This window comes from Phalangium opilio, unplaced genomic scaffold (genome assembly GCF_054372755.1).
Source record: "Phalangium opilio isolate 3A_F unplaced genomic scaffold, DU_Popi_V2 ptg000113l_1, whole genome shotgun sequence".
Taxonomy (NCBI): Eukaryota; Metazoa; Arthropoda; class Arachnida; order Opiliones; family Phalangiidae; genus Phalangium; species Phalangium opilio.
In genome coordinates, this window is record NW_028324209.1 from 3,292,153 (window position 1) to 3,306,064 (window position 13,912).

Below are 13,912 nucleotides of genomic sequence, written 5' to 3' on the forward strand. Positions count from 1 at the left end.
ATTGTTACCCCCTGCTGTGTCCATATTGTTACCCCCTGCTGGGACCCCCCGCTGTTACCCCTGTTGTAATTCCCTTGGTAGCTGTCGGAGTCTAGTTGGGATTTGGTGTGGGAGAGACAACCCTGGATATTGTCTAGATACTTAATATACGAATGGCTAAAAGTGCGCCTCTTTTTAGGGTAGAAAGAAACTAAAAATAATAATCTTTTGGAAAAGGTAGCAATAAACAAGCTAATTAGCCATAATTTGGAAAGGTATCAATAATTAGGGGTAAAAACATATTCTATTTAGTAAAATTTTGGAAAAGGGGAAATTTATTCAGTTGATAAAACTTGATAATAACAAAAACAGGCGCACATTTAGTCGCTCATCTTAATATTGATAGCGGAATGGGGGTAACGCTTAATTTCCATTCGGTTGCGATAAAACTTTGGTATTTAATCTAAATTAACCCTTAATATATAAATAAAATATTTACCTGGAAAGATCTCTGTAGCCACCATTGAAATGGGCAACAGCTTCAAGTCAACTTGGTCGTAGTAACACCCGCACTGCGAACGGCAACGTGGGCCCCTAAGCCTTGGTCGTAATTAACAAACGTATTTGGCACGGTTAAGCATAAATTTTCCACTTGCGACGCTTAATTTCCGATCGGTTGCGATAAAACATTGGTATTTAATGCAAAGTAAACCTTAAAATATAAATAAAATCAAAATATTTACCAGCAAAGATCGCGCAGAAAAACGCTGCCGCAAGCTTGCACCGCAAACGTCCCAAATGAATATTCTTATTGCCTGCAAACACGGACCGCTAGATGGCGCTGCTGAAGTTAGGCAGACTTCAAAATATGGCGGGAGCGTGCGTTTCAATTTTACTGTTTCTATTTTCTAATATAATTAATAATTTAGATAATTATTATTTAATAATGTCTTCTAAACTGCCCAAAACACTTTTCTCCACTTTTGAAAAGTGGTACTGGAGTTTATGGATTCCTATAGCTGGAAAAACCACCCTATAAACATGTGTGTCTAATAAGTCGAAATCTGAAATCATAATAATTAAACTAATTCCTATGAAAGTTAATTCATTTTACAGGGACCCAGTTTTACGTTGATCAAAAGTTCTGAAATGAAATGTGTAATATATTCCAAAATCTTTGTTTGTTTTTGGCCTAATTATTCCTGTTCTTAATTAGATAATCCTCCTTGGTGTATGGTACTTGTCACATTACAGGATTTTGATTCATCAGGAAGCTCTCGTACTCTAGCTTACTGATGTAGCCACCGAAATTATGTAAAACGCAATAAGGATAATTCAGGAAAGGATGAAGAACTTCAAGTATCATTAGACATGTTGATTGATATTTAGTGGCAACTAAGACCATTAAACACAGTGTTTAATGGTCTTAGGTGGCAACTAGTCGCAAAATTGTAATAAGAAATAAAAGTTAACGGTTTTTGATTTTGATACGCTACTTTTTCCAACAGTGAAAAATTCAAAATCAATTAGAACTTTCAGCTTCTTTACTTTTGTGTCTTTACGCGCTTCTTAATCTCACCAATTAAGAAATTTTATAATGGGACCAGTAAAAAAATAATTAATGCAAGGGTCACTGGTCCTTTAATAATTCCAACATTAGGGGTCACTGGTCCCGAGGACCACTAACAAAATCCACCTTATTTCCAACCCTGCCGGTAGCGCGTGTTTTTTTCTCATGTCCAGTATTTTTTATTTTTCCCACGAGGGTTTCCAGCGCTGATAGCCAGGCGGCGCTAGTATCGACTTGTCTACTTTTTAGTATAGGGAGTTGCGCATCCTGTTGAGCGTCGAATGTTTTTCATGCGCATCCTTAATTCATCCATGGCAACGCCGCCTATATTACGTGTTGACTGCACATGTAGTAATTTTTTTTTAATTTTATCGGGCGTTAACTCGACTCTCCCACAATCTTTAATCCATCGTAAACACTTATCTAGTAGAGTTTTTGGTGTAGGGAAAGAGTAAAAAACCGTTACCTTTATCTAAGAGCCATAATTTACTATTAATAAAAATTAACGATAAAAAAACGGACCCTCTTCCACGGGACGTAGGGGTATGAAAGAAGAGGCGGGTCATAGCGTCAGAGGTAAAAAGGAATTACGTATTATTCGCCTTCCCCGTCAGCAACGTCATCAAAACGTAGTTTAAAACTGAGCCAATAAGATAATTTAAACTTTTCGTTACGTGTTGGAGGGAGGGACTCTATACTGGGCTATGAGTCGAACTGAAGTAAATACTAACCGTTCTCCATTCCTACTTCTAAAATTAAATCTATCCCTGTTTATACCAAAATAGACAGACGAGAGAAACATTCATAATACAATATTTTATTATATTCAGGAGTTGATGATACAATCTTATATTTTAGCAAAAGTTTACCATATACTCCTGATCTTTACAAATATCTATACTCATTGCACGGCTTAGAATCGACTGAATATTCTTCCAAGCCGCTGAAATGATATAGTAAACGTTATACTATTTTGAGTTAGCTGTTTAAAAAGACTCGAATAGTCTTCCACAAAATAAAATGCGATTTTACAGGGCTAATAAATAAAGACGACTTGAAGCAGGGTTTCACCGTTCATTTTGATCGTTTTCTGATAAATCGGCAGATATTTATAGGCATTTAGATTCCTCAATATCTTATCTCTTCGTAGTTACGAAGTTTGATGTACAGAAAACAAGAGAAAAACATTCCGAAGACCTATAAGCACGCAGAAATAAATTAGAACCTAAAAATACTTGTTGGGTTTAAATAATATATGAAATCTCAAATTAATTAATTATAACTCTCCTTGATTATGCAATTGAATTAAGAATTCAAAATATTTACTTGAACTAAACATATTCCAAGTCCAACAGCACCGAGAATGTTAAGATGATCTTTAATTTCGTTGGCCAGTGCCGTCACACAGCCCTATTTTCAAGTTAAAATTACCTAGTTGAATTATGGAGGCGTTTTAATCGCTTTCATTAAATTAAATCTTACGTCATGGTAGATATTAGATGGATGATCTCGAACTCCGCATCCTGGTTTTTCAGATCTGCAGCAACTGTCCGGAACTTTCAACTTGATCTTCGGATTCTCCACTAACCATTTGCTACTACGCCAATCGGAATAGCTGCCAGCTCCGCAACACTTAAACTGAAAGAAACATCGTAATTTCAAAAGAGGTGGTTAGAAATCATTGGCGGTCATGATAACCCTTCTCCTGACTCACCAAATAAGACTAAATACATGGGGTTTTATCAATTTGGGGTCGAGAAAAAAGTAACTGGAAAAATACTAGCGATATCTCAACCCGCAGGTCCCGCATTCCACTATACTGGGGTTAATTAATCTAATTAAATTTATCTTTAAAATGAACCCAATTTCGTACTTAAATTAACTATAGAACTTGGAAGGAAAGTACGTTATCTCCGAAACATTGGGCAGTGCCGGATCAACACTCTCGGGGACCCGGCACTAGACGTTCGGGGGCTCACTGCAATATGACAAGCTGAGAGCTTAAGGCTGACTATCGGAGCTCCATGGCCCCTAGACACGTGCCTACAGTGCTTAGTGGGTAATTAAGCGAATTACGCAAAACCAGTCGGTTTTCTCTACCACGAGTTGCGCGATTGAAATAAAATAGCTTACTTTTCTTTGTAAATCATCAATGGCGTTTGTCCTAACTTCATCGAAATAATAATCAGCGACAAAAGTCTCATTCAGAGACGATTGAAGTTCGTTAAGAACCTAATTTAAGAAATTAATTTAATTATTAGAATTAAATCAAAAACTTTCCGAGAAAATAAAAGGTTATAAAATTATTTAGTCCTCACTTGTTCCTCGTAAATATACGCTATCACTCCGGCAACGGCTTCCAACAGAAAAATTAACAACAGCATAAAAGTGTACTGAAAACAGTGAAAAGAGATATTAAAAAATATCAAAATTGAATCAAACAAAGTGAATTTACGATGTAGACTTACAAGTACAATGAGACATCTGTTTTCTTGCCATATTCCGATACAACCCAAAGCAGTCACAAAAAGCACGATTATTCCAGCTAAAATCAGGATGTAAGTAGTTGCCGCGTAAGTACTCGTTGACAGTAAACTGATGTAATGATGTTTATCAATAACAGTCCATAATCCAACACCAAGGACAACGCACCCGGCTACCTAGAATTATAAAGGGGGAAAAAAATTAAACAAATTAAGACTAATAACTATAGAAACAAGCGCGTTATTACGGGTTTAGGTACGGTAATTTGGGTTAATTTAAGACGAGACAATGGATTCAAATCACAGGGTCTAGAGTTGGGGGATTCGTAATTATAATTTGGTAACTAGTTTTGGCGCTCATCCAACCCAAAGCAATTATATATTTATGTTTGCACGTGGGTGTTTGAAATAAGCATAGGGACATAAAGTAATTAACCTAATTCGTCCCACAAACATTGATTGCACGACGGGCGACAACGTTCTCTCAATTCTCTCATTAAACGAAATTAAAGTTAAGTGTTAAAAATGACGTGAAAAAGTTCTTTTTCGAAAATGGACTTTTTATTTTCTGTACAAAATATTGTGGAAAATTTGGTGAAAGTTTTCAATTGTGGCAGACATCTAGCAGCCAGTGGAAAACGGCATATGGAGGAGAAAGTTACGAAACCAATTTGGAAAATCAAAAAAATAAGAAATACCATAAGTTTATAAGACATATGTCATAAGTTTTGCACTACCTATACTTCGTAATGCTAGAGACTTACAGCTCGAGCTAGTTCGAGAACGGCAAGTGATAATAGACTACACTCGGTTTTGCAGTCCATTCCTATTTAGTCTGACCTTAGCCTTTGACCGCGCCTCACCAGGCATTGATTTACGAGAACCTATAACGTTTCGCTTACGTCACTTCATGACAAGCTCTCAGTAACCAGTGACAAACTTATGGAACATATCTTCACCAGGCATTGATTTACGAGAACCTATAACGTTTCACTTACGTCACTTCATGACAAGCTCTCAGTAACCAGTGACAAACTTATGGAATATATCTTATGAACTTATGGAACTACGTATAGGCCCTTAATTGTTCTTAACTGACTTTATCAATTACATTCTGTGAAGAAATCGATTCTTAATATAAAAAATTATTATAAGTAATATTCGATAAAAATAGATAATAAAACATGTGCTAAAATTGCCTAAAATTCACACAAAAACTGATAAGTTTCAATCAAGTATAAATAAGACCACCTAGTTACAAAATTATCCAGTTCTTTGCGGGAAAGCTAGAATCAGAATCATGCAAAACTTAATTTTCGTTAGTGTTCTGGCCTTTTGTAAGAAAATTGAATCACGCTGTACAACCATATTTATATAATATTTGAAATCTTTTACGCTATTTCACAGGTGCTGGTGCCTTGGCCAATACTCCCCAACAATCTAATTACTACATGGATTCCATCATCAACCCTTACTTGATTAACGAAATCAGGGGTCGTCAGTTGGAACCGGCTAGACTAAACGCTTTCAGTACCGATTTCAAAGAAAAGATCTCCATCGTTAAGGTCAATGTTAAGACGGAATACACCCAAGGAAACCTAACAGGGTTAAGCCGTATCTACCGTTTTGGAAACTGCGGAGCCCCTGTCTGGACTAACAACAACCAAAACTCGACTTTGAACTGCACTCTGGTTTTGGATAACTTGGAAGTCAATTACAGTGGAAAATCGAAATTTGGAGTCGTACCTGCCATTAACATTAAGGCCAAAGCTAACCTAACCAGAACTTCAGTTAGAGTGACTGTCACCGCTAACCGATACAGGAATTTCCCGAAATTAACCAAATTTGAAGTAATTATATTCTTGTTATTTTAATTTTCTAACATTGGACAAAGTCAAGGTCATGATGGCAATGATTTTGAGGTTAAAGTTGCGTAGTTATGAAGTATTTTACGCATTTTATTAGATATTTTTGTTGCCACCAAATGCCACCATGACCTTGAAAACATTGAAAGTGCCATTCGGATAGATTAATTAATTTCGTATAAATTAAACAGGTTATTGCTGTTGGTGTAATTAAGCCTACATTCACCGGAGTTGGTCCTTTGAATTCGGCTTTGAAAGCGCTGTCCGACACTTTCGCTGCTCAACTATCGGGTCAAATCTACTACGTCTTGAACTACAATTTGAAGGCGGCCATTGAAGCCCAAGTGGGTAGAATTGCTATGCCTTTACCCCGATAATATGTAAATAAATAACTATATTAATAAAGAGATAAATATGGAAATTTTTTAAGATCTAGCACCAATTTTTTTAAGAATATGCAAAAATTTATCTCAAAAACCTTGTGAGATAGATTAGATCGTCGAAATTTGACATATAGCCAATTCTTCTCTTAACCCATTTATGTTTGACGTAGCTTTATTTTGACTAACAACCAACCCGGAAGTGGGGTTTAAGAAAAAAACATTAAACTTGGACTGTTTCCTAAATGCTATTGGACCAAGGTAATAATACGACTCCAAAGGACTAACTTGCCATGTGAAGGCTGAGGTTATTGAGTGACAAAAATCTCTTATCGGGTGTTTATAAAAATTGCGCGCTACAACTTGCCTTACTCACTGCATCTTGGGCGAGCTCGATTTAGGATCTAAAGAGTGGTACTGATAGGGGAGAAGGTGTGGGGACGTGACGTCAATATTTGTAGTCTAAATGGCATGGCCTGTGCTATGGTTGCCAAAACTAAGGTAAGAGAGAGGAGGGTGTGACGTCACGATAAAGTTCGTAGTAGCTGTACGACACAACAATATTCCTAACAAGAGTCTATCTCGAAAAGTAGAAGCCATCAGTCCCTTGAAGTTGTATCATTATTATCTGTGGAGTCATTATACATTTGGATTTATAAAAATAAACTCTTAACGCTAAAAATAACACAATGACATTGAAAGTACATAGAAATCATTGAGCCAAATTAACGAAAAAACTATAATATAACTTCTCTACCATTGACTATTATAATTATTACCAAAACTAAACCAAATTTAAAGCCCCAAATTACTATTACAAATACATAGATTATATTTTCAGTTGGGATTCGATTACAAACTGTTTTACGTCACGTTTTCTAACAAAAAACGTTCAATCATAAATATAGTCATAGACATGTCATAGAGGCTTATGAATTCTCTCTGAAATAAATCATTTCTTCGGAAGCTAGGAAACATAAATAAAAGACTAAGCAATATGTTCAAAATTAGGGCACCCTGTAATTCCTTAAAGCTAAAACACGTGATGCGCGAGAGAAAATCCGAAAAGCCGCTTAACTGTTAAAACAAACAATTTTAAAATGAAGGATAAATCTTTTAAAAGTTAATTTTAGCATTTCAACCTAGTGAAAACGTTTTAAAGATTTGGGATCGCAGTTCGCACTATAAAAACACTTGCTTCACTGGAGATTTGTTATAACTTAATAAGCCATGGTATATTGGGTAGCGCTACTCTCATTGCGAGTAACAATATACCTTAAGTATACTTTATTAAGATATAAAGAATAATTTTAACCTCCACTAACAATTAAGAGAAAAATCACCCATCAAAGCTGACGTTTACGTGGTAAGATAGTTTAAATGTTCGGCCCTTTTATGTCGAATATTTTCTTCAAGAACGTGTCGCCGGAAAAATACATTTTTTGTGTGAAATTTTTGGATCTTAAGTGGCATCTCCTTTTATAGAATCACAAGTTGGGAGAAAAATATCGTAGGTTCAAATACGGGGCGATTCAAAAATTTCAAAAAGCACATGGCTCCGTGACTCTTTCTCCCAAGAGGTTGGACAAAAACTATCCTATGGACTGCGAACTTTTACCCACAAATTGGCACTAAATCCGAAAAATACGAAGTTTCCGACCCCTTGCTATGGGTTAGGAACTTAGGACAGGCGGCAACCCGAATTTGGCCGATGTTAAAACACTTAAAAGTAGTAAAGCGAAAGAACCTCAACCCAAAACGTGGGCGTTCGTCTCTACTTCTTACTTCGACAGGCTAGGAAAATTATTCCAAACACATTTATCCTCACAAAAGTCAAAGGGAAGGTGAATGATTGTTACGCTTCTGAGGCCTATTTTTGAAAATATATCACTATTGCCATGGAAGAACGACGAGATTGCTTAGCCTAAATTGCAATAGACAGTTTCCAATGTAACTAAGAGGGATAGACGCGGGGGTAAAACTCTGCTATCCATTTCGCATTTTGGCGCCTGCGCTGTAGTCTTTTTTGTATCATGAGAGTGCGCAGAAGCCGGCAATGTGTCAACCCCCAAGTATCTCCCGATACCGAGGGTTTCCTACCCCCGTTTTTGAGTGGCCAGCAAAAATCTTTTACCTATTAAGCTACCAAACTATAGTTTTGTTAGGACGTTGCTTGGTTTGAAATTTAAGGTCATAGGGGTAAAAAATGTACAAAAAATATAATTATGGGTCTAAACGTCTGTGCATTTCAACCGCTCAAACTGATACTAAAGGTTTTAACCATCCCTTCTAACTTTAACATCAAGCGAAGTAGTAGACCTTCAGCCACTTAACCTTTAGGAGAGAAAAATAGTAATTGGTACTCACCAAAAAGACAAAGTTGAATATGAACAGGACATATTTTAAGAAATGAACGTTACAGCAACCATCGTCACCGCGAGATTTATGGTATGATGACGTCATGGCACAAAAACAACCGTTAAATAATTACACCTGTTAAATAAAAACTTGATTATTTACAAGGTATTCGCGGCAACGCACTGGTCGAGACACAAATGAATTAAAAAGAAGTCCATATAGTCATCTTTTTAATAAGTCCTATTCATTGGTGACTAAACAATTATTGTATTCTTCTTAAATGAGTGAGCATCTTTCCGCCGCGTTATAAAAGGAAATGAATTGTACTTCTTTCACATAAAAAATAACTTCTTTGTAGGAACAGAAAAAAATTGCACTAGAGTAGAAGGTCCTGTTTTTGAACGTACGTCAACTCCTTGCGTTTCCGGCTGTATTTATCTAATTAGTTGGCCTTTAATTAGATCTGACTCTTTCGCGACGTCATATCCGGAAATGGATGGATATTTACGCTTCTGGTGCTTACAACCTATCGACCGTACTTTCTATTCCAGTACTATTTTCCATGGTAAGATAAAAAAAACTGCCATTAAAGGCAAGAATAACCAATAAAATTGATACAACCTTTGAAACCTTCAAAATATAATTTAAAAGGGATAGTCATAGTAGATAAATGTTACGGTACGTAGTTTAAAAGGGATAGTAGATAAATTTCATGGTATATAATTTAAAGGGATAGTAGTAAATTTTATGGTATATAATTTAAAAGGGATAGTAGATAAATTTTATGATATGTAATTTAAAGAGATAGTAGATGATTCTTTGGCAATAAAAATTCAAAGGATGTTATTTTTAATATTTTCAAATTGTTTGATTTTGAACTTCAATGTACAAAATCAGAAACTTGCAACTAAATGTGGAAGCGTACATCAAAAACCTTGTATTTTGAACATTTCCCAGTTACGACATTTTGGAATTAAGGCTTAGTTAAGGAGCGGCCAAAACTTAATAAGAAGATGAACTAAACCAAGAGGTTCAAATAAGGTTTTTCTAAACCACCGGAATTTTAAGAATTTTTTGATTAACCATCTGTTCACAAATTTCACCGTTTATCACGATTAAACTAATAAAATTAATTAATTGCAAAATATAACTTAATAAGAAACTAAACAATTAGTTACCTTGAAATACTTCAAAACTAAAGGGTTACGTTTTAAAGCAAACAGACGTAAGCAACTTGTCAAAATCTAACCATTAAGCGTGTCCTTGAATGAAAAACGTCAGAACGCATTAAGAAATTTAAAAAATAATAACTTCACTGTTCAGTTTCTCAGAGCCAATTCAGCGAAAGTAATCGACGATTATTATTTAGTTATAGGCATTTCTGACTAAACTCTATATTGTTTCTAATTCGGTAGACAACTATAGCAATAACTGGTTAAATACTTTATTATTAAAATGAAAGGAAACGTGATTAGTTTTTGTCCATAACTAATTTGAACTCAGTCATTATTTCTTTTAAGAAAAAATAAATCGTGATGAATCGAACTGAAAATTTTAATTTTAAATACATTGGCCCCATCATCGTTAGGCCGTGGGCAGAAAATTTCGTCCTACAGTCGTTAAATCGGTAATAATTAACGAAAAATCCACCCTGTCGCTTATTTAAAGGGGCCCACTTGTTCTTTTGATGTTTATTCTTTTTCTAATTTAAAAATATCTCGGTTTAAACATCTTTAATAGACTTCCATGGCACAAAATGATAGGCGCTCATAATTTTGACCTAATATAACGATTATATAAGCTCTAATACTTAACAACTAATCATTTCCAATTAATAATCGCCACCAATAGCCTTAGATTAAACCTTTAGTAATTATGAAATGTATCTTCGAACTTCCAGCATTTTGGTGAAGGCAAGAAGTGATATCTAGTTTATTAGGGAGAAGGAATAAGTTCGCCACATTTCCAACTTTATCTCCAGTCCAAACGTAGGTCCGGAGTTAATCCCCGCCGCCTCTAAATTACAACCAGCATCTCATTGGTTCTTGAAAAATCACGTCAACGCGACGCGAATGACGAAAATTACGTATTTTCTGACTGAGGAGAGGCGAATTAACCCGGTCTCCTTTTACGTCCCCCCTTGTATTTTGAAAGGGGGACTGGGACTATGGCGCGCGAATACTTAGGCATCTTATACCTTCTCCCTAATAAACTAGATTTCACTTCTTGTTGAAGGTTAATCACTTTCAGAGCCGCTGCACACTGATTACAGATCACGCGTATAGATAGTGTTTGGACAAGTGTTGCCAGTCATTTGTGAGTGCAATTCAACAAACTGAAAAGCTTGTAATTCTGTTCGATTCAGTTCCAAACCTGCAGGAGATGCTCTCTCAAATGTATTGGCAACCCTGAAACGCGATTAAAGTTAAGGAACTGTTTAGGAAATTTCTCTAGCCCCATTCAATGCACACTATCTGGCCCCATATAAAGAGTATGGATGGGGACCCATGGTGTCTACCTACCCTGAACGTTTTTGAAGAGATTACCCCAAAATTTCACGGTAACACCCCTACAAGAACAGAGAAAGTTTCCCAAAGTTTTGTTGCCAACTTCTATATAAGAAATTTTTCACGGTATTATGTTTCTATGCAAATGAACTTATTAAGTCAGGGGCCCGCCCATAATTTAGAATAATAATAACATTTCGCTTGATTAACGAGTAACTTAACTAAATGAACCCTTTTATTATACGCGAAGGAATACGGGGAAAGAAAAGAGTCTAAGCTAACCACGCCTTCTTGGCTTGTAATAACATTCGGGTTATAAATTATTCAGAATTAAAGGAGCAGTGAAACGTAATAATAATAATATAGGTCAAGCCTGAACTTGAAAACCATGTACTAAACTAATTTCCTTTGTTTCACAATATTCAAATCTAATAGGAAGTAGATAATTAAAATTAAACAATGGTTAGGAGGATGTGACTAAAATGATCAAATAAAACTATAACAACTCTATTAACTTGAAATATATATACGTCATAAGGCTATCACACTCTCTATAAGTAGATATTGTTCTACCATAAGTTTATAAGCTATGTTCCATAAGTGTGTCACTCGTTAATGAGAGCTTGTCATGAAGTGACGTGGGCGAAACGTCAAAGATTCTCGTAAAGCGACGCCTAGTGAGGCGCTATCAAAGGCTTAGTATAGACTAAATAGGAGGATGGACTGCAAAACCGAGTGTAGTCAATTCTCGCGTCGTTCTTGGACTAGCTATCATTACGAAGTAAAGGTAGTGACATACTTATGGAACATATCTTATAAACTTATGATATTGTGCATTAAAGTCAATGAAGAAATTTCCTACCCCTTTTCTTAACTTTAGGGTTACCAAGTTTGGAACTGAATGATATGAATTGAATAGAACTACAACCTTTTTAGCCCGTTATAGATGCCGGATCAATTGCACTCACAAATAACTGGCAACACTTGCCTGTACACTATCTATACGGGCATATGTTAATATCGGAAATCGCAATTAACCATTTATACTTTTTAGATTAATATTATGAAACTACATTTAACCTCAGTATAAATAATATAAATTCCATAATTTAGGGGGATTTCAAGTAATTAACCAAATTGAAATTACTTTACCCTTTCTAGTCTACATAGCCTTGGGCTAAACGTAATTAAGTCACCATAAAAATACGTTTCTTAAGTCGTTAATAATAACCTGGAAGCATAATGTAACAGGAGACAAGTCATAAAATAATCCCAGAAATCAAGAGATCAAGTCAGGAATGAAGAGAAAGAGAGAGAAGAAAAAATGATTTAAAATGGAATAAATTTACAATTTTAATCCCAATTGGTTTTTCCTTGAAATTCTAAAGCCTTTCCCATCAAAGTTTGGTTAAATTTATAAGACACTTGGCGACATAACTTCTCTAAAAAAACGTAACCCTGGGGAGTACAGCTATATTTTATGATTTTATATATTTATATTTTTAAATTAAATATAATATTTATGGTATTTTGAGTTTAACTTCTAATGAGTTTTTTAAAAACCAAAAATGTTTTTGGCGCATGACGATATTCGATACGTGTTTGTAAAGAATTTTAACACAGCTAGTGTACATGACTCGCGTTGCCCTCATTGGAATTTTGTATGCATAGTTCCTAATTATTTTTCAAAAGCTAGTTTAAGTAATTTGGCAGAGATTCAAAGTTTTTTTTTTTCGAAAAGTGAAATTTGAAACCTAGTATTTAAAAACCCAAACAACATCGGAGGGTATCGAATTAAATTTAAAGAAAGAAAAAAGAAACGGTTCTCCTTACTTTATATTTTATAATTTTACTTCATTTAAATCAAAATAAATAAATATAAAATACTTACAATTTGAATATATTAAAATATTTCTTCTTCGGAATTCCGACACAACTGTTGCTAATTTCACAGTTTCATATTGAAGTCCAAAAAACCCTTAACACAATTCCGTATAAACATTGAGAGCTCGAAAAGTTTCTATGTTAAATAAAGTCACGCAAGTTTTGGCAGATTGAATAATCCCGCAAATGACGTTGGACGGTACTCGCGCGTGACGTTTACGGAGGCAAAATTTGGCGCGCGCGAATTTGCCGCGAAATTACGAAAAATGCCGTGATGTTTCCTTCCTACTTTGGCACCAGTCTCTTTTCAAGGGCAACTTCTTAGGAGGACTGGCAGCGTGGAAATCGCTGGACAAGTCGCTCACGAATATTGCGCCGCGCGCCGAAAACAAAACCGCCCAGTTGAATTTTTTTCTTTATTTTTTATTAGTTTCTTCCCCTTATGCGCTAACCTTTAATTTTTCCACTAGGGATTGCGCAACGCGTCAGTGCCAAGGCGGGGGTTCTCTTTTGAAGTAGAAAAGGGCTCTTAGCATCTTGGCGGCGCCCAAAATTCAATAAAAAACTGCACCCCGCTGTTCATTTGACCTACATAAAGACGGACGAGCGGGAATTCTTTTTTAAACAACATAACAGCGCCCCCTTTTTTATGATAAATTTCGCACCTGGTTTTTCTTAACATCATATTTAAATAAAAATTGGTTATTTAATATAAATAGGCCTAAAATAACCCATTTTTATACAAATTTTCATATAAAAATAGGGTGCACTTTGTTATTTAGGGTAATTTGGTCTAAAATGCTGCATCATCAAGGATTAAAGCCTATTCCCCCCCCCCGTTTAGCAACTAAACTCTCTTATTTGGGCCTAAATCATCTTTCATTTT

The 13,912-nt window shown here is 35.5% G+C and overlaps 2 protein-coding genes across 4 annotated transcripts; one reads left to right on the forward strand and one right to left on the reverse strand.

The window, feature by feature from the left end:
* Nucleotides 1-1,890: 1,890 nt before the first annotated feature.
* LOC149623349 (uncharacterized) lies at nucleotides 1,891-6,318 on the forward strand. 2 transcript variants are annotated; one of them, XM_089852439.1, is made up of 3 exons: nucleotides 1,891-2,125; nucleotides 5,440-5,882; nucleotides 6,089-6,318. In XM_089852439.1, the coding sequence occupies exons 1-3, from the start codon at nucleotides 2,095-2,097 to the stop codon at nucleotides 6,272-6,274; spliced, it is 660 nt and encodes a 219-aa protein (XP_089708565.1). In that variant the 5' UTR covers nucleotides 1,891-2,094; the 3' UTR covers nucleotides 6,275-6,318. The 2 variants fall into 2 exon arrangements, with proteins under 2 accessions (XP_089708565.1, XP_089708564.1); XM_089852438.1 differs by lacking the exon at nucleotides 1,891-2,125 and adding an exon at nucleotides 5,263-5,369.
* On the reverse strand, nucleotides 2,347-13,604 carry LOC149623350 (CD151 antigen-like). Of its 2 annotated transcripts, none has more exons than XM_089852436.1 (8): nucleotides 13,034-13,604; nucleotides 8,645-8,770; nucleotides 4,018-4,209; nucleotides 3,868-3,942; nucleotides 3,683-3,781; nucleotides 3,032-3,187; nucleotides 2,876-2,959; nucleotides 2,347-2,746 (listed from the first exon to the last, which is right to left on the reverse strand). In XM_089852436.1, the coding sequence occupies exons 2-8, from the start codon at nucleotides 8,738-8,740 to the stop codon at nucleotides 2,678-2,680; spliced, it is 771 nt and encodes a 256-aa protein (XP_089708562.1). In that variant the 5' UTR covers nucleotides 8,741-8,770; nucleotides 13,034-13,604; the 3' UTR covers nucleotides 2,347-2,677. The 2 variants fall into 2 exon arrangements, with proteins under 2 accessions (XP_089708562.1, XP_089708563.1); XM_089852437.1 differs by lacking the exon at nucleotides 13,034-13,604 and adding an exon at nucleotides 9,043-9,061.
* Between the last annotated feature and the right edge of the window lie 308 nt (nucleotides 13,605-13,912).

What these genes read in the sequence shown, in the direction of transcription:
- LOC149623349 (XM_089852438.1), top strand. Translation starts at nt 5,333, where the DNA reads ATGCAAAACTTAATTTTCGTTAGTGTTCTGGCCTTTT. An exon ending in CGTTAGTGTTCTGGCCTTTT is followed by an intron (nt 5,370 to 5,439) that starts GTAAGAAAATTG and finishes GCTATTTCACAG; the next exon opens with GTGCTGGTGCCTTGGCCAAT. An exon ending in CGAAATTAACCAAATTTGAA is followed by an intron (nt 5,883 to 6,088) that starts GTAATTATATTC and finishes TAAATTAAACAG; the next exon opens with GTTATTGCTGTTGGTGTAAT.
- LOC149623350 (XM_089852436.1), bottom strand. Translation starts at nt 8,740, where the DNA reads ATGACGTCATCATACCATAAATCTCGCGGTGACGATGGTTGCTGTAAC. An exon ending in CGTATATTTACGAGGAACAA is followed by an intron (nt 3,782 to 3,867) that starts GTGAGGACTAAA and finishes TTCTTAAATTAG; the next exon opens with GTTCTTAACGAACTTCAATC. An exon ending in TTGATGATTTACAAAGAAAA is followed by an intron (nt 3,188 to 3,682) that starts GTAAGCTATTTT and finishes TGTTTCTTTCAG; the next exon opens with TTTAAGTGTTGCGGAGCTGG.